At 35.9% G+C, this 25,939-nt stretch overlaps 2 protein-coding genes across 4 annotated transcripts in view; one reads left to right on the top strand and one right to left on the bottom strand.

Moving 5' to 3' along the window:
* LOC133526243 (protein drumstick) overlaps positions 1 to 25,725 on the bottom strand; it is a 42,436-nt gene extending 16,711 nt beyond the window's left edge. The window contains exon 1 of one of the 3 annotated variants that reach the window (XM_061862779.1): positions 25,520 to 25,725. The gene's annotated coding sequence lies outside the window, so the exon portion shown is untranslated. Of the gene's footprint in view, positions 1 to 25,229; positions 25,470 to 25,519 lie in introns of those variants that run through there. The other 2 variants (XM_061862777.1, XM_061862780.1) reach the window with 2 other exon arrangements.
* LOC133526568 (uncharacterized) lies at positions 4,252 to 6,167 on the top strand. Its single transcript, XM_061863247.1, has one exon. The coding sequence runs from the start codon at positions 4,272 to 4,274 to the stop codon at positions 5,823 to 5,825; it is 1,554 nt and encodes a 517-aa protein (XP_061719231.1). The 5' UTR covers positions 4,252 to 4,271; the 3' UTR covers positions 5,826 to 6,167.
* Positions 25,726 to 25,939: the final 214 nt, after the last annotated feature.

Here is a 25,939-nt window from a genome sequence, read left to right as displayed (position 1 = left end):
GCGACAGCCTCTTTTAACCCTAATAATACAAACTCCGAGAATAATTCTAAGGAAACATCCCAAATCATTGCTAACTCTAAATCAATGGACAATCTATCGAATTTAAACCAAATCACGAATACCCCATTCAAAAGTGAAAAATCGTCTAAATCAAAACATCGTTCAAAATCACAGCGGAAATCAAAATCTAAGCAAAAGCCTAAAATTCCCCAGGAAGAATATACTATAAACACGTTAAACATACCCCCAGAAGATCTTAAACATTGTGTATTCCATGTTGACGGTGAACCCATAACCTTGTTAATAGATACTGGAGCAGCCATCTCAGTCATAAATAAAGATAAAATCGGCAACAATAAAATCGATACGTCTAGAATCGCCTCAATCATAGGTGTATCTAACACAAACTCCACCGTCCAAACTTACGGCATCTGTAACTTATCCCTAGATCAATTGCCCAAGTTCACATTCCACGTAGCTAACCTTAATATTCACGCTGATGGCATATTGGGTAATGACTTCATGTCCAAATTCAATGTCGATATCTCATATGAATCTAAAACCCTGCGAATACGCGACAGAACATACAAATTTCTTACTCTAAACGATTCTACAAATCCTCCTATCGACAACAATAAACAAACCCTCAGACAAAGATCAGAAACTGTTATCACTTGCCAAACTAAAGATATCTCAGATGGAACAGCAATCGTAGACAAACAATCCATTGACGATCACCTAACTCTTCCAAACGCGCTTGTTGTTATCAAAAATAATCATTTCTTAATAACGTGCGTAAATTCTAGCAATGAAGACAAAACTATATCTATTCCCACCATCCATGTAAACTCAATAAGCGACGTAGACTTCGATCAGTACCATCTCCATACATTTAACTGCGGTAATGATATAAACACTCGACCCCGAAAAGATATAAACGAACTTATTAGACAAGACCACCTTAATAACGAGGAAAAAGAATCTCTAAATAAAATCGTCACAGAATTTTCCGATATCTTTTATACTGAAGGTGAACCTTTGACGTTCACCAACCATACAAAACATTCCATACCCACTACCTCCGATACGCCCATTAATACGAAAACATACAGATTTCCACAAATTCACCAACAAGAAGTTAAGACCCAAGTGGATAAAATGCTAAATCAAAATATAATAAGACCTAGTACATCCCCTTGGAACAGCCCCATCTGGGTTGTGCCTAAGAAATTAGACGCTTCCGGAAAACAAAAATGGCGTGTTGTCATCGATTACAGGAAGTTAAACGACATCACTATAGGAGATAGTTACCCACTGCCTAATATCACTGACATACTGGATAAATTAGGTCATTCAATCTACTTCACGACTTTAGATCTTGCATCCGGATTTCACCAAATAGAACTAGACCCAAAGGACATACCAAAAACCGCTTTTAATACACCATATGGGCACTACGAATTCTTAAGAATGCCTTTTGGTTTAAAAAACGCACCTGCTACCTTCCAACGCGCAATGGATAGCGTTCTTTACGGCCTTCAAGGTGAACGGTGTTTCGTTTATCTAGACGATATCGTTATTTTTGCATCCAGTCTCCAAGAACACGAAGATAAACTAACCGAAGTTTTCAATCGTCTAAGAAAATGCAGCCTTAAAATCCAACCCGATAAATGCGAATTTCTGAGAAAAGAAGTGGCTTACTTAGGTCACATAATATCCAGCGAAGGAGTCAAGCCAAATCCTGAAAAGGTAAAATCTGTTCAAGATTTCCCAACTCCCAAATCATGCAAAGACATCAAGTCATTCCTAGGACTAGCAGGCTATTACCGTAGGTTCATAGCCAATTTCAGTAAACTTACGAAACCCATGACGAGCCTTTTAAAAAAGGACGTACCTTTTATTTGGGGACCTGATCAACAGAAAGCGTTCGATTCATGTAAAAACATTTTAACAACTACTCCTCTACTACAATACCCCGATTTTAGCAAAGAATTTATACTCACAACAGACGCTTCCATTCATGCCATCGGAGCTATCCTATCCCAAGGCGAAATAGGTAAGGATTTGCCTATAGCATACGCATCCCGTACTTTAAATAAAGCTGAAACGAACTACTCAACTATAGAACGAGAATTATTAGCAATAGTATGGGCAGTTAAACATTTCCGACCATACCTCTTTGGTAGGAAGTTCAAAATAGTCACTGACCACAAACCTCTCACTTGGTTATTTTCAATTAAAGATCCAGGATCCCGTCTCGTTCGATGGAGGCTCAAACTTGAGGAATTCGATTACGAAATTATATACAAAGCGGGGAAAATGAATACTAACGCAGATGCACTTTCCCGTCCACCAATTAACAACATAGGAATCAATGACTCCAAATCTATTTCAAATGACTTCTTACAAACACATTATGAACAATACGTATCACAAGGTTGCACACCAAATTCTCACTTGCTAAAAACAACTCCCGAAAGACTCTTAGACGCACGACACAAAAATATATTCATTCCAATTCCATGCAAAAACGCCGATCTCGATCATTTGTTCAATGAAGCTCTAGGTCTATGCCCACAAACTAGTACCTACCCTGATAAAAGTAAAAATATCTATGAAACCGATCATCTAATCTCAGAAACTAAACAAAATCTTTACTTTTGTTATACTAGACCTTCATACTACGACCCCTGGGATGCCGAAAGTTATTTCAAGTCTTTATTAGTATGTCTAGAAAAAAACCATCCCGAAACCCTGTTCGTCCCAGATCTAAAACATCACCAAACATGCAAACTACGAGGAAATCAACAGTCACATATCACCGCTTACCTGGCAGAGCTGTACAATTGTAATGTCACAATCTGTGAAAATAAGGTTGATTACCCCACATCTGAAGAAATACCACAAATCTTAAAAACATATCATAATGAACCACTTTTGGGACACCGAGGTATTACCGAAACTTGTAGAAAGATCCGCGAAAATTATTTTTGGCAAAACATGTCAGAAGACATTAAAAATTATATAAACTCATGCGAAATCTGTCAACGTAACAAAATCCAAAGACGAACTTTTAAGGCCCCCATGGTCATAACTTCCCAATCTTCAGAACCTTTCGAACGCGTGTCTATGGACTTAGTCTCATATTCCGATATTAGCGACAATCATAATAAATACATATTGACATTACAAGACGAACTGACTAGATACGTCCAAGCTTACCCCATTCCCGACAAAGAAGCCCTTACAGTTGCCAAATATCTTCTTCACTTTTGCCAACACTTTGGAGTACCCAAACGGTTCCATTCTGATCAGGGTACCGAATTCATGAACGGACTAATGAAACAATTAACAAAGTTTCTAGGTACAAGTCAGACATTCAATACAGCCTATCACCCCCAAACGAACGGTGCTCTTGAAAGATTCCATGGTACACTACGAGACCACATACGTATGTACCAAACGAGGAAGCAAAAGAATTGGGATCAAATAATTCCCATGGCAATAATTTGCCACAATACATCTGTCAATAACTCCACAGGATATACGCCCTACGAACTACTTTTCGGCTTCAAACCACGCCCCTTTTATTCACTCAAAACAGTACCAGAATACTCAGCAGCCGACTACATAAAAGACCTTAACGAACGATTGAGAATAGCTCGTGATGTGGCAATCCAAAACGTCCAAAAAATGAAAGAAAGGGCCAAAGAGCGTTATGATGGTAGTATTAGGAACATAGCTAAGTTTGCGTTAGGCGACAAAGTCCTGGTAAAAGCACCTAATCCCAACAATTTGGATCCCAAATGGGAAGGACCTTGTGAAGTCATCAGAGTTGGATTCAATGAAAACTACCTGATTAGGAAATCCGGTAAGAATCAACTTGTCCATGCCAACCGACTCAGACCTTTTGATGTAAATATAAATAATCCTAAAAGCTAAAACCCCTTAGCCGTGTAGCGATCGGCTTTACCAAAGAATAATCCTACTGCCTTTAATGTTTGGCATGTCGTAAGAGGCGACTAAACCCCTTAGCCGTGTAGTGACCGGCTATGTCAAGAATAGTCCTAACGCGTCTCGCAAGCGTGTCGTAAAAGGCGACTAATCTAGGATAATTTTAGGTTAGGAAAACTCATCTAAATCTAGTACTATAATCAAAATCTAGTTTATAAATTTAAGTATGATAGTTTATAAATCAAAATCCATTGACAACTCTTATATTTTTAAACGTCCTTAAATGGCTCATTGGTACACCTGATGCCAAAGACGCCATGCATTATGAAGATTGTATTAACCAACTCGAAAAACGTGAAACCGATCTTTCATCACTTATGCTCGAACAAACTCAAATAATTTCTTCGACTGTCAAAACCTTCAACGAATCAATTCTCAAAATCACTTATGATGAGTTAATCATTAACGAAAATATCGAACGCTTAAATAATTACCTTAACTCTTCTCAATCACTTCTGTTTAGTTTAAAAGCCAGCCAAGATGTGTCAGCTATTTCCCTTCAAATTTTAGAGTCAGTAGTAAACCTTGAAAACGAAATCAACGAATGCCTAACTAGTATCCTCTTTGCAAAGTCCAATACAATCCATCCGTCAATTATAACCTTGGAAAAACTTTATAAAGAACTCCTCTTATCGAATCATATTCGCACGAATAAACATCTAGTTTCCACCGTTAGCCCACAAAATATACACACAATCTTAGAATCTTCCTCTCTATCAGCATATGTATATTCAGATAAACTTGTATATATACTTACATTCCCTTTAATTCAGAATGATCCTCTCGACTTATACCATGTATACTCCATCCCTATAAAACATCCGAATTCCTCTCTTCATACCACTATCCTCCCTGAGCACGTGTACCTGGCTGCGAACCCCAGCGGCCAAACCTACGTGTCGACAAGCAGTTTAGAAACCTGCAAAACATACGCCAGCGAAAAACAAGTCTGCACCGGTCTCGTCGCCTACGACGCTACAGCTCGTCCCCTGTGTGAACTACAAATTCTCCACAGCATCTCCAAATCCCTTCCGAAAATCTGCACTACTTCAACCTTCGAAGCCGACATCAACACTTTTCAATACATCGAGAACAACAAGTGGCTATACATACTGTCTGGCGAAACCAACTGCGTCCTACAATGCACTAAAGAAGTAACACATCACAAGATACAGGGCGCAGGCATCCTATCATTACAGAAAAACTGTAAACTCCACACTGGATACAGCACGCTATCAGCATCACAAGACTCCGAAGAAAATATAACTTACCCTATAATCGTACCCGACATAAGAACTGACGACTGTTTCGAAGAATACAGGGACATCGCGAAACCTGACCTGATGCCAATTAAAATTAATGAATTGCCACTAGATTCCTTGAAACAAATCAAAAACCATATAGATAAATACGGAGAAGAAATCAAGAAAATAAAATCCACAACATTCGCCCAAAGGAACACCACTACCTTCTCTTGGGTTTATTTTACACTTGGCCTAATAATGTTAGCCTACCTTGTATTTAAAATTTGCAAACGCTGCCCCAATGGACTTCTACTACGCCGCCGAACACCAAATTCTCCAAATCGCGATTCCAACGGATGCATCCAGATCTTCAATAACTGCTTCGCAAATTCATCTCGACAACAGAGAACCCACGTCGCAATTCCCATGTCTACAATCTCAACTAGCTGCGTCACAGAAGATGAAGACGAAGACATCGAGCCTCAGCATTCTCAGCCAATCTCACCCGTTTCCATTGTTCCTGCGACTTCTAAAAGATCAGGCGCTAACGCCCAATCTTTATTCTAAGGGGGGAGGTGTTATATAATATGATCCATCCATATACCTAGTTTTAGTTATTAAGTTGCTACTCACATATTTGTTTACCTTTCCCAATAGTTTTGTACTTTGAAATCATAATTAGTTTCTTAAATACTTTATTTACACTTCTCATCAATAATTGTAAACATCCTCATGTCTTAATGTGTTATTTGTCATTAGTGTTAACTTATCTCAAATGGTCCTGAGACCATAATGTGTTTATTATTCTCATGTTTATCCTAATATCCTAATGAGACTTGTCTCCCTTATAAGCAGTACTACGTCCCGAATTAAATCAGTCTAGTTTGAACCGTCAAACTGTGTTTTACTCCACCCCACATAACAGTAAGCAATTGACCGCAATCTCACTTGTTGGTAATTGACAATACTGACATTAGGTACCCACCAAGAATTTTTGGGCCTTTTTTGTTTTAGTCCCCAAATAGAGACAGCTTCAAGTCAACCGATTTGTAACGATAAAGCAAAATCAAAGTACCTTTTAACTCGCGGTAGTTACAGACCTTGACTAAATTTATATACATGTGGTTAAGCAGTTACATGTTATACATTAATACAAAATCTTTTCAGAAACCTTTGAAATGAAAGAGCTTCTCTTATTTTGCGTAATTTTCCAAACTATTCGTGTAATACGAGAGTAATTTCAATTCAAGTGGTCTCGATCGAATCACTGGAAGTCGATTCTCATTTGAGAAATAAAAATGAGTTAACCTTACCTAGTCCTGCACGATTCATATTAACTATGCCGTAACATGATTTTTGGTTTCCCTACAAGTATATTGATGAAATCAATAGCTTCACTAAACGGATGTGGGGATGAGTCATCGTCATCGCGTCTTTGACCGACCTCATCTTAATATTCCGTGATGATTCACGGCACAAGACAATGTCTGAACTATTGACATTTCACAGAAAATTGCTCATTAGCTTCTTTAGATTTCATTTCTAGTATTAAAATGACATAGAATTAACAATAACAACAGATATATCTCAAAATAAGTAAAATCAAATGCCATCGTTCTAAATTCCTTGGCTTTTTTTACTGGTTTTAGTAAGTAGATACAAACTGACATAAAGCTCAAAAAATTATATTGATTGTTCATCATTAATCAGAAGCCAAATCCCGTCTACTCTTAAACATAGGCAGCATTCATGTTGCGCCATAAAACGCAATCTTGTGCGTTTTCCATTTAGACACTAACACCAATCCTCCTAAGGACAATACAACGGGTAGCGGGTGTTCTTAACATACAAACACGCATCTCATAAAAGTACAAAAAAATACTGTTGACAAAATACCGTAATCGTTCCTTGCACGCATAAAGTCGCAATAAAAGTAACTCGTTACAGAAACTTGCGGTTGTGACGTTTGTTTCGAAAGCTCTGACTCACTTTAATGATGATTAATAAAACCTCTATTAATTTTATCTTGATTTAGAAGAATGTCGGCGTTAATCATCTCTTAAAAGATCCGCTACCGCCTTTGAAATGCCTTTAAAAGTGAAAACACTTAAATTATGCGTTTATATTTTATTAAACCTTTACTAAATTTATGATTGATGAATCGTAAAATCTGCTAGTAATAATGCGATAATTCATTTCACACTAGGCTACAGCATATAATAACAGCGTGTTTTTGTTATACTACATAGACCTCACATTTTACTAGTCTTCGCTACACAATAAACTTAATTGTTCGGCAACTTATTAATAACATTGTATCGAATATCACACATCCGTTTACTCAAGTCATAATTACGCACAAAAAGTGCCACTTCAAAGTTAATAATGCAAAATTCCACAACATGCACAATGCACTGGCAAGTACTACAAAAACCTTCGTTTGTTGCAACTTAGTTAGCGTCCCGATAAATGTAATAAACTCAGCATCTATCGCTCCTTCAGCAATCAACATTGTCTGCAGCAGACTAATTAACAACGCAATGGTATGTTCTCGGACAAAAGATTGCACTCCCATACATGTAAAAACGAGTAATCTATTAAAAGTATCGAGTCTTTGCTTTAATGGCCGAGAACTATTGAACTATTGAACCGGGGATCAAAATTAAATGGAAGAGCTATAAACGTTACTAGTTGTTCTTCGGTTTCAAGGGTCGCAATTAAAATTTATCACAAGGAATAAAAAGCAGAAACGATCGTTATTTCAATGGTAATTTTCCTCTATTCAGGACGTATGAATAACTAAAGTATCTTCGTCATATTTTAGCCAAGACTTTTGAGTCATAAATATTGTAATGCGTAAAGTTTGCTGACCAATGCCAGCGCGTGGTGTAGCATTTGAGATAAGGACAGGATATAAAACTTCTAAGCAAGTGTCCTGACAACCATTCACCTTACTCCCTTGTTATCAACTGTATACGCAAATTAGGATTTTTAGTCACAAAGGATGTTTCAACTACGCAGCATTATCAGCAACGACAATGAACTAAAGAATTAACTATTCCGATGGCGTTAAGTTTCGAAACTTGTAAGTATAAAAATTTTTTGAACCTGTTATAAATAAGTACGACATGAGTCGTGTACTTCAACCACTTATACTTAGTAAGCACCAATGAAGCTTTCAATCCGCTTTTCATGGACTGTGTTCCTTAATTTTATTTACCAATCGTAAATTTTGATTTACAACCCCGATGCGCAATGATGGTCCAGATTCTTTGTTTGACAAGGTAATTAAATTAGTGTGTGGACCACCTGGTTGGAACCTTGTTGCCCTAAATCGATTGTTAACTGCTTCGTGAAGCCTGGTTTACAACGGTTGCGCACATTTCGGAATAATTTATGGCTGTTGCGCTGCTTGCTCCTTCAGTTAGATCATGAAATAGTGATGTGGCTCTAAAACAAAATTGCTTAAGATCGACCTAAACTCTCTGCAAAACAGTAAAATATTTTGCTTTAAAACTTATACGGAATAGTCTAAAGTTTCAAAATTGGCTACTTGACGGTTTTTTGTAAATAATGTCAAACGATCTTGATTTTCCTGAGGATCAAATGTCTATATAGGACTCATGGCATTTAAGCAACACAAAGGTCAGAAATGAGAGTTAAAGTCTGACGCTCGCACTCGACCATTGAAACGCCTCTAACAAAAATGTGATGTGACGTCACATTATATAAGTCTGTCCTAAATGTATGGAAGATCAAGGAAATTGCCATTTTGACCCTGAAATATTGCGTTTATGTATATAGTTGTGATACAATTTATTTTTCAATAAAATGTAAGGAATCGAATAGTACCATTTTCTTTTCTATTTTAGAAAGACAAAAAAAATTTTTTTTTTGAGACTTTTGAGCCTTGTATTTTTCATAATTTCAATATATTTCTTTTAAATTTCACTTTTTTTATAATGGATGGCTCATTTTCTATGCATTTAACTAAATTTTGTTATAATATTCAACATGTGTCAAGTACCCAATTATAATTTATAAACTAGGTTTTTTTTTTTTATACCACGGCGGTGGCAAGCAAGCCGTACCTAATCAAATTTTGAGTATGTACATATAATGAACAAAAATGCAGGGAAAGAACGTTGGAGCATATGAGTAATTACAGAATAGATGCATAATTAACAGAGATAACATAGTTATCATTTAATATAGTTTTATTACCTATGTTCATTGTGTTTTAATTTTTCATGTACCTACATACACGGAGTATATGTTATTCCATGTTACTGTCTAGATATAACATAAGCTATCGGCCTGATTCGAAGAATCATTAAGACACGTTTAAGATGTTGGAAAGATCTTTAAAAGATCGATAACTAAACGACATGTCAAAATTGACGTTTATTTCGATTCGGCTGTGATCACAATAAGATCTATCTACGATATTTCTAACGTCAAAGTGACATTGGTTGCCCGAATCTAAGGATAAGTTCGAAATTACCTAAAATCTATTGAGACAATTTATCAGCTGTACCGAGCCCAAAAAATTATACCTCCTATTTACCTACGTGCTTTTAAGTACTACACTAGAAATATCAACATTAGTTTTCAGTAGAGTATCAATATCATTAAAAATCCTTACGAATAGAAAAAAAACGCAATAAATGCCCTTTCGAATTGTTCTTGTTCCATTCTTTAATTAACGACACATGTAAAACTGAATATGAAATCTCTAAGATCCTATTCTACACAATAGCAGTTGACGTGAATACTCCTAGTCAAAATGCGGTATTTATCATTGTACTGCTTTTATAGTTGCATCAAACACGGTCTATTAATGCGCATTGAGCCTTTTGTAGTGAGAAATAGCCTAGTCAGCGTGTGTCCATCGGCTTTCGGCTTTCTAGGAATTTGTCGGCGTTCAAGAATGTATCCTTTGTTAATATTAGCTATAACAAATGGTTTAATTGTGTTTGTATTTACAAACGATTAATTAATCATGTTAATTTATTGCGTAAAAATTGTTTTGATTATAATAGTGGCTAAGGAATTTTATTAAAAATGTAATTCTTTTCTCGATCTAGTTCATTACTAGGTTATGCACGTCACTCCTTCACGTATCGAAATTAATTTAAGGGCAAACTTACCTAATTTTCTAGTTGAACCCTTATTCACATAAAAATAGAACACATTTTCTATTAACCCGCGAGATAAAATCATTATATCATACACACAGGCTGTTAATTAATAAGTAGATACCCACAGGAGTGATTTGGTCAGGTTCGTTTGTTTTAAAATCCGTATAAGTTATTACTATGTACTGATAGACACCGTTTAAAAATATTAAGTTAATTTGCTAATATATTAGCGTTTTAAAGAATTGTCATTTGATGAATTGAATTTACACAATTTTAAGATAGAACGAGACACAAAAACTAAGTACTTACGTATGAGTAATTTAAGTCAATTTCTTCATTCCAGGTTGACACCTTTCGACGCCCAACACAAAGGTTAGATATGTTTTCAACAAGATATGTGTGTCATTCTATGGAACAATGGGAAGTCTTTCCTTATCTTTCAACTGTTAACCGATACAAGAATGAAAGAGACACAACATCGACGTCACGAAAATATGAGGTCGGAATGTGTTGATAGAATGTGAAATATGAGCTGAATCATGATGGTAGGTACTACAAAATTATTAAGAAAATTATAGAAATGAAGGTTAGTTAAGTGTCTCTTTTTTATAATACCACGTCGGTGACACACAAGCATACGGCCCGCCTGATGGTAAGCAGTCACCGTAGCCTATGGACGCCTGCAACTCCAGTATCGACAATCGCAACGCTACATGCGCGTTGCGATTGTCGATATTCGTTCTCGCTTACAAAAAAACAGTCGAAAAATCAAATATCGTTAGTTTTGTGTGTCGACAGAGTAACATCCCTAGTGCGCAGAATGTTCAAGTCAATAAACAAGATCAAGTGCGGGTAGTTCGAAAAACTCGCGCGGCTAGAAGATGTTGATGTCAACTTTAGCCAGTCTTCTCCGAGACCACGGGGACAACGCCGTCCTCGAAACGTCGGAGGTAAATTTAAAACTTAATACGCGATTAAGTCCCGTTTGTGTTATTTAATAAAGTGGAAACCGTTTTCTCCCGTTATAGAATTTCATAGAAAAAAATCCGTTATTACGTTAGATCAAAAAGCTATTCTTCCCTCTTAAGTCGGCAATCCTCAAACAGCATTTAAAAAATAGGTCAATGGTTACTTACCTAAGCAAAAATTAAGATAGGTACGTAGTGATAAAAATGTTCATCAATAAATATTGCCAGCTTCTGTAGGCAACTTATAAATAAATAATGATGCCTCGTGCACGCCTACACAAATAAGAGTAATTCATGTATCTTAATTAGCTATACAAGTAAGTACCTATAATCATTTAAGATACTTAATTAGGTATTTTACAACTGATTTAGTAACATAACCACCTATTAAATTTTGTTCGAATAGACAACAGTGTAGCAAGATACACCGCTCTATTACTTATTGGCCAATTAATCTGCGCAAATTTTTCGGAAATTCGTCTAACTCGACTTTTTTCTACACTCAGTGTAATTCTCGCGTTTTTTTAATTCAACAAAAATCTGCGATTACAAAGCGCAAATTTCGCTTTTTTATATCATGATCTGGTAACAATGGTAGACATAACTTTAACTTTTCTTATCTCCATTCGTTCCGTTATTGAAGGGTCACCAACTCCCTTGAATTGCTTGAGCCCAGACGAAGCCATAAAAGTGATTTTCCAACGTCATCTAGGTATAACTTAGTGGCTACGTGATTTAATCGGAATCGCTTTCAAGAATTACATAGGCGCAGTACATAATGACGGTAATAATAACAATTTAAATTCAAGTTCGCTCGCTAAACCGGAGCCAAATTATAATATACAAATGAGTGAGCAGAAATAACGAAACAGTTTATGTCTCGTGCGTTCCCACAGGAACGGTATGCGATGCGCTGGCACAGGAGAGGGAGTGGAGACGCCATTGTTTAATATATTTTTTTTACAAAGATACTATAAAGACCAGACCTACATTATGGTTCAGATAGTACTGGACCATAATGTACACGTATCATTTTCAAGTTATTGTTAATATTTCTTGTAATTCATGCTTACCTAAATAATATCGTCTTGTTTAAAACATTCAGTGGGTGTTGGACGTTTGCGTATTACATTTAAATCTCGTAAAATTTTAATAAATGCAATGTAATTTTATTATATAATTTCTTGTTGCATTTGTACACATTTGCACCGATCTAAATTAAAATAAAGCGAAAAAACCCCTAATTGTGACTAATAAGGTTCAATAGAAGCCCCTTATTTAAGAAATTATGCTATGATATTCAGTGATGATTTAACCTTAGCATATAACTTACTTACATACCTATTATAAAATTATTAACGAGTTTACTTTTTAACTAGCTATGCTTCAATAGCATTCGTCATCAGACGAATGACATTTTAAGCGACCTACAAAGAGTGTAATATTAACACAAAATAACTACTTATTTGTGTCTACTTCAACGTGTTAAGATCTAATAAACCCCACCAATAGATTAAATAACACAATAATAGTTAGGGTTTTCCTTTATTTATTTTTGAAATAGATAATTTTAGTCCTAACCCGTCTCCACGCCACTCTCATTCCCACCAGCCTGATATATTAGGCCCTCGCTCGAATCGCCCCCGGCGCCGCGCGTCGATCTCGGGCCTTCGGGCTTGATAAAGTTCCGGATTTAAAGTCAGGGTGAGAATTATATCGTTATTTTTGCGTTGTGAGTAAATAAAGGTAAAGCTTTGGGAACAGGTCGGTAAATCAGTGTGAACCATTTTAGCCGAAAGGGGTTCTATGTTATTGCTACAAATAATTTATAAATTCTTCGTTACAATAGCAATAGGTATAAAGAAAAGTTTGTAATATTTACTGCTTTAACGAGATTTTCTGTAGGGACCTATTATGTTAAACACGATTTTCCTTCAAGATTCAAGTTAGTTGTAAATCAACCAACCCACATTTTTCAATTAAACGAATTGAGCCCATTTTTCTAAAAACAGAAGCGTAGGTATTTCACTTTCCTCATTTTCTCTCTAGCTTTATAAACCACTTCAAATACAACGACATAAAAGAACTTGTAGGTACTCGTAGATACTTTAACTTTAAATCAAGTGTCTAACATCATCAATAAAAAATGTATTCATGCCCCTTTCTCTCTTCAGATTCGTTCCTCAGAGGGCGGACCTCCGTTATATACCGCTACCAAATGCCGCTACGCCTACGTAGGTATATTATGTAAGTGCGGGAGCGCTACTGGCTTACGCGGCGGCCAATCAAAGGGAGGAGAGCCACATATGTGCTCTGGGCGCATGTTGGGAGCTGATCGTATTGTTTTATATAAAGTGTTTGTTAAACTGCGTTAGACGACTGTTGATTTGTGTAAGAGGGAAGAATAGATTTGCGATCCTAACCGAACGTAAGTACGTACATTTTTTGATGAAATTTCCATTTCGGGAGGAAACGGTTTCCACTAACCAAATCTTAACAAATCACTTTAATTTTGATGTCGACCGCTTCAGCATAATATATTATAGTTTTTACATAGTTTTCATGTATAAAACAAACGGCTTAATTCGACTAAGTTTTAATCACATTTTATACGTGTGTTTTATAAAAACTGTGTCATTTTTTTAAAGCGAAATCTATAAACCTACAATATATTATGTTGAAGCGAAATAAAAGCAAAATAATTTGTTAAGATTTAGTTCGTGGAAACCGTAATCTCCCGAAATGGAAATTTCATCAAAAATATACGTACGTTCTGTTCGCAAAGCTATACCCTCTTAAGAATATTTTGAGTACTTTTTTAATTTTTTTTTTGGGGCTTATTATAGGAATTTATAGGGTTTCCTCTACCATATCCGGGACATCCCGGAGGATTTTTTTTTAATTAGCCGCGGCTTTTTGATATACATTGAGGATATACAAACCTTTGGGCATTCTCTACTAAAGCTTTTTTAATGGCTATTAAGTTAAACAGGCAAAAAAGTGTGGTGTGTCAAACCGTTCCTTCAATAATCTTTAAAGTATAGGTAGTTGCGACTGTTTTGCATTGGACATTAATTACTTAAATGATATTAGAAGTTCTTGTAGAGAATCCTAATACTCTAGTTTTATACCTGGTCTACAAACTCTACCTGCCAACAGTCACTCTTAGTTGATCAAGCGAGGAATAATATGTCAAGGTATATTTCAAGTGACTTAAAAACAACACGAACGTAGGTAATAGGTACTTTATTGGCCAGTACAGACAATAGGGGCGATTAACTACCTATGTTTTACAGAATCACACGATTCTACACACCGATGGTTATTTTTGTGGGTCCAGCGTGGGCGACTTTCTACCTCCTGGAGCGATCTCGTAGGTCGCGACTCGACCCACGAGACCTCTATATAAGCCGTTAGAGACTAATATTGCGTAACGCGGTGGAAGAAAAACAGAGCCGTTAAAATTGTTAATGGCAGTGTTTGATTTGGGCACCGTGTAATTTAAATCAGAATATCAGTTTTATTTAAAAAAAACATGATATTACTGCATACTATTATAAAACAGTTCGGCTAAGCTAATTCTGGACCGATTTAAATAGAACAAAAGTGAAGCGGTGTGATTATAATCGCCATATTTTCATAAAAAAATAACATGAATGATGATAACACTTTGCCTTAACTTGAGTTAGCTTGGTCTGACTACCCACAAATGAGAAGAGAACAAAGCGGACATATTTTTCACGTTGGTGATTTACTTAAGTGCGATTGTACGCATGTATTTGTGCTATAGAACAGCAATATTATATGGTTTTTATGTTTAGGTATACGAATGTAACCCATGCCTATTTTCCGTCAAATCAACACTAAACATCACCTATATAGACACCACTCACACCACTAACTATTTGTGCCGTTTTCAACCAATTCAGGTGCTATTTCCATAAAGCTTCAATTTGAAATCAACCTTATAGACAACTAATAATGTGGTACCTTTTAGTTGAAAACGTCACATTTCACTAACCGGTTTATTAAATACGACCCTCTTCCCTCCGAGTTACGCGCCCCGCCCCTTCCCTGATTGGCACACGGTAGCTTGATTCAAGCGCTCACGCATGTCCAAATAGAGACATCACAGTATCACCAATATCAATAGTGTATTTCCTCCATTGCCAAGATGTGGAATACGAGTGGTAGTCATTTTGATTGTTTTAAAGAAAATTGTTTTTATTTTACTAAATTTTAGGTATTGATTTGTATTAAGAACAATCACAGTATATCCAGATTTTGGCCCTAATGAATGGGCCCCATTGAGTGATGCTATACGAAAGCCCTGGTTCGATTTTGAAGCAGCAGCGAGCGATTTAAAGTCACAAAAACTCGCCGCCAAAAACGTCATACTTAAATTACGTGAATCTTGTCATGAAATTTACGTAACATATATGTAATATTCTTGTCTACGTGACAGCGTGATAAAACGGCGTCCGTCACGTTCTATCGCGCGGTGTTAAAAAGTGACAGTTATTTTATCACGTGGATAAAGCCATATATAATAGGTACCTACGCCCGCAAGGTCCTAGTTTTTGTTACTAAAAATTGTTATAGGTACTCGTACAAATAAAATAGAGCAAATAGAAGTTTTGCAGGGGAGAGTTGGTTATACCGTAGGTACCAGTTTTTACTCAAGCGTGGATATTTTGTTTTTGGTGATAATTACAAATGTGTTTGACTGTGCATATAAGAGTTCATCAGTATCTTGGCTGCCTTCAATATTAAGATGAGCATTCTGGAATTAAATTAATACATTTAATAAAAATGCATTTTTTCCGAAGCACTGCCATCGGTACGATTTTGCACAAACGCACATTTACGTTAACGCACGTTAGATCAAGTCGGATGAAAAATATATCTTTTCTCTATTTCGTTCCTTTGTAGGCGTATTCCAAGTTGGATTCGATTATTGAGCTTAATTCCATTAGAGCACTACTGTTTGATTCCCGGTATGTATAGGAAATGCTTCGTAGAGGCAAAACGACAACGTTTCGTGATTAGCGCCGAATGGATAACTTAGAAGAGATGAATAAGAACAACTTTTGCTTGGCTATTAGATATTTCGCTTCCTTTCCTAAGGAAATAAGTTTCGTCAACTAACTCTCAAGTCGCCAAAAAAACGTCAGGTACTTCACCTGAGGCGCTCCGCTATCAAAGTGTTTGTTTTAAACGCCTTGGACAAACAGCGCCGGCGCGAACTGACCTCTACAAACAGATCAATGAGTGAATTGTGAATGAATGTGCTAACCACAATAGTAAAAAAGTGTTTACACATTTTAGGATTATGACAACAAAGTTTGGAACAAAGAATAGTTCCGTAGAGTGGAGTCGGTGACCGGAATATACCAAGCCATTATATGCTATTTTTTTATAAAATTATCAAATGAGCAACTATATTGTATGCAGTTAATGAGGAACTATATTAATCGTTGCGCGGATTGTCCGTCCAACTAATTGAAGGAGGCCTAGTCAAAGATATCAATCGTACTTACATTGACAAACTCCAAAGAAAAAGAAAAAAAATCAGGATGACAGGTACTACGAATAGTCACGTGACTATTTCCATGCATTATTTATACATGGAAATAGTCAATCAGTCAATCGGTTAGCGTTTTCTATCAACGGTTGCTATCTTGGCTAAGCCCCCAAACGAACTATGTTAGAGGTAAAGACGAACTAGAACGATGCGTATACCTACCTATACACGGGTAGGTTACCTACCAATTTCGTGGTGCAATTTGTATGAAGTATATGTCAAGAAGTTGTCTGCCGAGGCTGATGTGGAAGATGAAGATAACGCAATATAGTCATAATATATAATAAAATAGAGGGATGTATCCTGTTACGTAAATCTCACAGCAGTGGTTAGTTTATAAGATGTACTAATTATTTCGTCTTCAGGAACTAAAACCTTTAGGTACGGATACAAGAGGTAGGGTCGGTGTATCATTGTATTTTTCCTCTTATTCTGAAAAAATCTTCATATTCCGTTTCTGGGAAATTTAATAACACGTAGCTACCTGATAAACACCTTTTTCAGACCTTTGACCATTGACTATTCTGACAAAATGAACAGACTAAGAAGAAAATAGACTTGTACTTACCTATTGCATAATAAACAAGGTTATCTATCTTCAAGCCGTGAGCTGACTCCTAAAACTACGATTATTGTGTCTACAAAGCCCCTCATATGCATAATGTTATCACTTATCGGCTCTTTTGTCGGCAGTCTGTCTGTCACAAAGGAGCTCATGACCTGCGCGCAAATATGATAAGCTATCGATAAACATCTGACGGTTGCGTTATTTGGTTCAACTACTTGGAAGGTTTGCCTTTGTGTCCAGGCATGTGGAGATTTAAAAAATATGGAAGCTTCATGGGTGGGTACTGTTTTAACGAGGTAACTGGCATCTTAATCATGTATATTTTGACGATTATTAAGTAAAATATTAGGCCTAAAATAGAGCATTATTTGTGCCTATTAAAATAAAATTTAAGAAAAACTCTGCATATTACCATCCACTCTATATTTCCAGAAATACTTATATTGCATCTACTTGTGTACCTAAATGTTATTTTAGAAACATGAAAAACATAGGCAAGAGCCACATAGGTAAATATTAAAATAACTAAGAACTAAGTAGGCAGGCAACTAAGAACTAAACACTTAAAAGTATGTCCAATGTTTGTCAACCCTAAAAAGGCAATGGCGCTCAAACTTTAGCGCTCTATTTGTTGATATTTAACACATCCCAAGAAAGGAATTCGTTTATCTATCACGTCAAGATTACCAAGAGATAAGCTCAGTCGAAACTCGACCAAGCTTTGTCTTTTATCTAGCACAAACAAATGTTTCCTGTGGCGTTCTTGCACTCTCTAGATGACAAATTAGTCGCGTTTAAAAGGGCGTTTGTTATGTACAAATAAGGTATCGCTTATTGACTTTTGAAGTTTGAATGGCTACATTGGTTACCTGTCTGGTCGGTAAATACATAAGTTCAAAGATTTAGGAATATATTAACTGTTGGTAGAGACAGTCGTTCCTTTTCGTTACTTTTCTTTTCATAAGGGCCCGATATTTTCTGTCAGTGACTAATATCCTCTAAGAAACCAATACTACTAAATAAAATTGTCCAAATTAAAAGTTGATACTGAATCCTCAAAAAAACTTACATTACGAAAATACCTATATCTATATTCGCGTTTTAGCGATATGACCGCCTGTTATTTACTTCTTCTTAATGTGCTGTAGGTATTTTTTGTATTGTTTCTGTATTGAGATGTGCAGTAAAGATTATTATATATATTTTTGAAGAAATCCACCAGGGAGTCTTTTAAGACAAGTCATGAAACCTATCTCGTATTTTCAGAAGTACATATTAAAATATAACCAGGCGGCCTTATGTAAGCGACGTTTTTCTCTGCTGGAATGCTCTTCTGTGCGCATAAGTTTCAATGTAAGGGGTGTACCGAAACAAAACTGTTAATTTCAAATGAAAAAAACTGATGCGAATGAGAAAAAAATAAGGTTTCTTAGAATAACTACAATAAAAGCGACTTAATTTAGATGTTTGTCAGTTTTTTAGGGTTCCGTACCCAAGGGTCAAACGGGACCCTATTACTGAGACTCCGCTGTCCGTCCGTCCGTCTGTCTGTCACCAGGCTGTATCTCATGAACCGTGATAGTTAGCCAGTTGAAATTTCTACAGGTTATGTATTTCTGTTGCCGCTCTAACAACAAATACTAAAAACAGAATAAAATAAATATTTCTTTCCAATCTCGAGGTTCTCATCCAATCACAGAAATTAAGCAACGTCGGGCGGGGTCAGTACTTGGATGGGTGACCGTTTTTATAGATAATGATACGGAACCCTTCCTATGCGAGTCCGACTCGCACTTGGCCGGTTTTTTTATTTATTATTTTTTCTGTAGAAGTGATAGGCAGCTTCTTCCTAGCGCATTCAGTGGCAGTTTTTTACGGACCCGTTTTTCATATTTGCCTGTATCAGCCCATCACCTGCTGGAATTGTTAATATTTTTTCATTCTTCTCTTTTAATACACTTTTAATTTGAGCCCAATAATAGTTGAGAGATCAGCACTGCCGGACGTTTGAAGCTCTTACTCTATTCTATGTCAAATACCAAATGCGATTTTTGAACGAAGGAAATTGTTTGATTTTCGACTTGGTCTAGAATTAAGTAACACACATTTTTTGCAACTGTAGTTATCCTAACCTTCGTACAAAGAACTGAACTGACATTCATCGTTGTACGTTGCACTTTAGCCGCATATCTACCCCAGTTTTTACGATAGTTATGACAGGTATGCTTCGTTTTCGCAAATTCTATTAGCAATCTTTGTGACGGGCCCAGGATCACTTATTCCTAGAGATCTGCCGCTTTGAGGCCTCTGTTCAAGAGACAACATACTAAATTAGTTATTTATTATGAAATGCACGAAACTTCGAGGTAATTTTAAGTGTTTCGAAAGCAGGCATGTAGGATGTTGCAAATTTTCTTGCTATTTGGAAAATACCAATTTTCAGTGATCTACTTCTATTTACCGGTGTAAAGTCGAACAGCATGAAACAGGTTTATTTATATTGGAATATATAATATTATAATAAGACTTTGTATCGCGGTAAGAATTCCAAAGTCATCTTCCTTAGAAACAAAATTACAGCGGCTTGAAATTTTTTTTTTTTTTTTCAGTTCAATTTACAGTTCATATTTGCATTAACCTCTAATGAATACCAGGTAAATACGCCGTAATACCCGACCCTAATGCCTACTTCCTGAATAAAGACACAGTCAACTTGTCAGGCGTAACAATTTGATTAAGTCAGGTGAATAGCAAAAGTACATTAACATCAATACTTTCCCTTTAACGTATTCAACTTGAAACAAAGACAACGTCTCTGATTTGCATCACATTTGCATGCCAATTATTTGATATCAAACCTAGTTTGCATCTAAGGTCAAGCATCAAAATGCTAATTCAACTTTCGCGGCACATCAAAAGCAGTAATAAATAATCATTGCCGGGACATTATTCCTCCCCTGATCATAAACATGGGATGTGTTAATACGTGTTCTGGTATGTTGTTTTCATCTCTCGCGAGCATTAACTTTAAGCAGAACCAATATGTTTGATCTCTTATCAAGCACAGTTGCTATGGACCTTGGACCACGTTTGTCTACTGGTTGTTCTGAGGCTATAGCTCCATAAGCGATGGGCCTGCGTCTTTTTGTCGCTGCGACGGCGATGTCAAAAGAGAGCGCGGGCGCCCCGCCGCGACGTTTGGAACGCGATTCGAAATTTGAAATTCGAACGCTATTTTTAAAGTGAGAAAGGAATTGGGTCCTTAAAGCAGAATTCAAAGTTGACACTAACTAACGACAGGCTGGCGTATCGGAGTGGCCGAGGTGGTCAAAAACATCTGAACCCTAACGCCTTGACAATAGAGGTGTGTTCAGATATTGTGAGCATCTTGGCCGCTCCGATACATCTGATGGCGCCTGTACCAGCTGACATTGTAGCCAATTTTTAAATATGTTGCTGCAATATCAACGGCCTATTCCTATGCACCTTCCCGCTGCCTCGGCATGAATATTCTCAAACTTCATCTGTTAATATTTAGGCGAAATAATCTTATATATCAGATACAAACAAAATCACCGCAATAAAAAATAAGTACCAACTTTTTTTCTTGCTCATTTAAATGACATACTGTCGATTCAAGTGCGTTTTTGTGATCTTAAGTGGAAGGCCTATAACATAAGTAAGATACTTACCTAATACGTACTTAGGTAGGTATATTAGTATCAATTATGAAACGAACGATAGGTAATCGGTAATGTATATAAGAAGCGTTAGATATATTATTTATTAGATAGAGAATAATAAAGTGTTTTCATAGTAACTATGCGTTTTTATAGTAGTATTGTATTATAAATAGATGTATTTATAATACATCTTCGAGATTCATAAAAATATTAATCCGTGATCATGGTCAGGTCAATCATGCTGTAAGAAACATTACTTATTCACCTATATTTATAATGTTTCTCATTATGGTCAACTATGTACTGTCTGAAAAAGTTGTTATGGTTAACTATGGACTGCCTGAAGGCTTGGCTGTATATAAATTATATTATATATAAGTAAAAATGTAATAGGTAATATAACCTACTTTTAATCACCGCGTAACAACCTTTAACTTGTAGCCCAGTTCATTTTTACCTATTTTTAATAACAAGATTGCCACATCCTACACTAAAATTTGGAAGGCGTAGTATTATTATCTAATATAATAAAATCGTATTTATTTATTCTACACAGCCATATATAGCCCAGCTATTACGCAACGCTACGAATTATAAAAGGTATTATTCGTAATTTGTTGAAATCGCAATCATACCTCGATCGCGCGGGCGGTGCGTGCCACTGCGTTACGCGAGGTAGTCGAAGAGACCGGCCATTTATAAATATCTACGTTATACAAAGGTATAACGTATGTTACTATCTAAAAATGGTAGATATATACCGAAATAGATTAGTCTGCAGAGAATCCTAGGTAGGAGAAATTATAGTGAGCTATGTTTAGTCGGACATACGTAGGTATATTGTTCTCCTAGTTTATTTGTAAAGGTATTCTTATTATCTTCAACATGATACGGTATTTTAATTAAACAATTTATATCAGATATCGCATATTATGATGATGATTTTTCCTGTAAAAATAGTTAAATATTTTTTTTATACGCGAAAGTAGGCACCATCCAATTTTGCAGAATATATTTAAATAAAATTCATTACGCACATAACAGAATTGTATTACTTTTTCTGCATAATTGAATTGAAGAAGCGTTTTACTTTTTACTTAATTACTTACTTTAAATAATCTACATATGATATTTTAAAGCAAAATCGACCTGATGTAAGTAGGTATCTATTTCGTTTTCATATTGTTGCCATAAACGACGACGGCTCTTGGCCTACGAAGCCCACTTTGTTAGTAATTAGGGATGTAAATTCGGTCAGGCCTCGGGCTTTACGATGTTTGTGCAAGAGCGAATTAGCCCGACACTCGACAGCTAAATGGAATCTTTTTATATTTTGTACAACCCTGTTTTTGTTGCGTGATATTAAAGTCAATTAGTTATTAGGCGCGATTGGGAAATCATTATATTATGTATTTAAGTAAAACCAATGTTATGTTTCAGGAACGTGATTGGAGTCGGCACCTATGGCACCTATAAAAATCTGTCTTAATGAATTCCTGGAATTAATTATGATAAATGTTTGGATTCAATTTAGTTTGCTAATATTAAGTTAATAAATAATTAATATTAAGCTATCTAAAAAATAAATTATCTTTTTTTGTTTGAATTTATATATAATAACGTATACGGAATGAAATTTATATAAGTTCAATGTCGTATTAAATAATAAAAACATGGCTATTTTTCTAATATAAAAAAAAATAGTTTGTTGAAAATATTATGAGAGATAAAAAGAAAAAAATAGTTCTTATATAAATTTACAGAGTAAACCTACATTGAAATATAATACTTATATAATTTATTCTGTTATAAAGTTTACAGAATATTAAAATTAAATTATTTATTTATGCATTGTAAATGTCTTAAAACAGCGTTTTTTGGTGACAGAGTCTCGTAAAATAAAAACTTATTTTTTAGATTTTATTGAACAAATCAAGCAGAAAACTTACAATGGGACAGAAGTTTGTAAACCGAAAAATGTGCTGTTTCTTCCATAACTTCTCAATATCAATTATTAAAAAATATAAGTCGGTACATACAGTGTCCCTTAAATATTGTTAAGACTTTAGCTTTTTATTTTTATTCCAGTGTAATGAGGATAAGAATAAACGTATATTTTACGCCGACTATACAAAAGAATAGCAATTCTCAAGTGAGCGTACAATGCACTTGCACTTCTGACAGTTAAAGGTTAAATTTAAACATCGGTTTTATTTCAACCGTGTTATTTATGAACTTTAATTAAAGCGAAGCGAATAAAGAGTTAATTTATTTTAGTTCTTAGCCATTTTCCGCGTTCTTTTTGTTTTAATAAGAATCGTGATTTAATACTCATGTTAATTATGCAAATAGCTGCAATGATTGTTATTAATTTATTGTAAAAAGAGGATTTGTAATCATGATGTGATTATGTCAGTTCGTGTTGTTAGATATTGTAGGTAATATTACTGCGTTATTTAGTACAGTCACGTCTGAAAATATCGATACGAAAAATGTGCCAAGAATATGTATACACTACCTTAATATGTGGACAATAAAGTCGTGTATACATATTTTTCGCACTTTTTTCGTATCGATATTTTCAGACATGACCGTACCTCGTTATACACAGGTTTAATTTTATTATTTATCAATCCCAATATGTATTCGAGAAATATTTATATAGGTAATGAGTAGATAATAGTAACCATAATTTTATAATGTATTTTATTTAGAAGAATGATACATTTAGTTTTAAAATATTAGTTTCAGTTACCCCTTTGGCACATCAAATGAGGTTAAGCATGTAAACCTACCAATTTAAGTTTTAGTTATTATAAAGATCTTGTACTTACCTGGTAATGTTTAATGCAAAATAAAATACTATAATCTTTAAAAACGCCTGTATCAGACGAGACGAGATACTGAGGCGATCGTATAAGTGCTCCGTTTGGACTTTTTTGGTTGTTATGGGGCACTATTAGTAAAAAAAATGAATTAGGAATAATTTCCAATAATATTTGAAATTTATTTCGATGACGCACGATTTTGTTTTTGTTTCGGATCTCGGTCGAAAGTGTCAAAAGCTGTGTCTAATGATGCGTCCACCTCGCATTCAGCACAACAAAGCCAGCCAAAACGTTCCCAAACTTCACAAAACACCACTTTTCCCAACAAACCGTTCCTCTTTTATTGTTAAATAAACCATAAATCGTTATAAAATTGTCATTTCGGCCAGTGAATGGAGTAAAAAAAGTATTAAGGACATTTTTTCGTTTTTGTGGAACTAGCGCCTCTTGGCGCTAAGGGCCGTTTACATAATAACGTGGGTCCGGTTGTTCAAATAACGTGCTCACATCAAAGGACCTTAGGCCCATCTGTTATTTATGTCCTATAATCCAATGCATAAATATTGTTGATTAAGGCTCACAGGCGACTTAAATGATCGTAAATTAAATTTGATTGAATAAACAATGTGTGAAGAAAATAATATGGATAAAAATAAAATTGCATGTGCACGTAATAAATTTAGAGAAAATGTTATATATATATATATGTACATATATTGTATTGAAGAAAGCAAATATATTTGAACGTCTTAAGGTAAGTTTTAGACTATAAAATTTATGTTCACATGTTTTTGTCATTTGTCTGATGAATAGATATCGTTGCTTTTAGTGTAAATTTAAAGAATAGACTAAATATTGATAAATATAATAAAAGGAGATTTTTAGTTGTATCATTATAAATATAGGTACGATATTTAAGTGTACTTTAAGGTGGTCGACTCTGGCTTTGGCCGATAGTACAATAAGATTAAAAACTAATAAATATTTAATCAAATTATCGTCAGATATGCCGATATACGAAACACAACACACTTAAACCATGACATATTCTAAATTTAAAACGCAAATCTAAAATTAGAATCCAATCGCATCTCTTATTCGTCGCTCGGCTTATAAGATTATTTCACTCCCAGCATAAAATATGGCTTAAACGATTAAGAAATGCGATTAGACGATAAAATGAAAATATCAGTACTCACTGGTTGCAGGCGCTGACAACTGCTGTTATTGTTGATTAATGTTTATTTTACGTATAAATAACTCGAGTTCACGGCGCAGACTGATAGAGGGCAGTAAAAAACTGTAATTTATTAGTGGCGACTTCTCGTGTTGGCTCGATCTTAACGAGTGCGAGAAAAAACTGACTTGGTACGTAGCTCGAGCAGCAGTGGCCTGGGGAAGAATAACCCAGGAGTCGTTGGGAGCTGCCACCGCTTCCGAAAGACCCCGCTCCCCTCCTCCCGATACAGATCACGCATTCTACGAATACCTTGAAAGACACAGCCGACGACCGCTAACCATCCCTTTCGCTCCAAGGCCTTTTAGTGCGCCGTTTGGGGGACGAGGGGGGTTGCGTTTCGATGCTTCCTAAGTTCACCAAGTAAAGGTCACACGGGCTAAGCGTAGCCTGCGCAAGCGCGTTCTGCCGGCAGCGCGCAACACCGGCAGCGCCCACATCACCGACCGTTTAGTTCGCGCCGCACGCACTCAACTCCTGCTATCCCGCTCTAATACGCGCCCGCGCACGTAAGAGCTCTTCCCACACGGCGACGTGGAAAAATGTATCTAGTTTTGTGCCGATGCGGAGTGCAGTAGCCGCTTTTTTTTTCAATAAATTTGTGGTTGTTCGTCTCGCTTAGTCGCCCGCCCGGGGCGGGGGCGAGCGGGACGGCAGATGGCTACCGAGTTA

Source organism: Cydia pomonella, chromosome 16 (assembly GCF_033807575.1).
Source record: "Cydia pomonella isolate Wapato2018A chromosome 16, ilCydPomo1, whole genome shotgun sequence".
NCBI lineage: Eukaryota > Metazoa > Arthropoda > Insecta > Lepidoptera > Tortricidae > Cydia > Cydia pomonella.
The sequence above is the reverse complement of the archived record's forward strand: the minus strand, read 5'-3'. Positions and strand labels throughout refer to the sequence as shown.

Bases quoted from the DNA above. Each gene is read 5' to 3' on its own strand.
- LOC133526568 (XM_061863247.1), top strand. From the start codon at position 4,272: ATGCATTATGAAGATTGTATTAACCAACTCGAAAAACGTGAAACCGAT.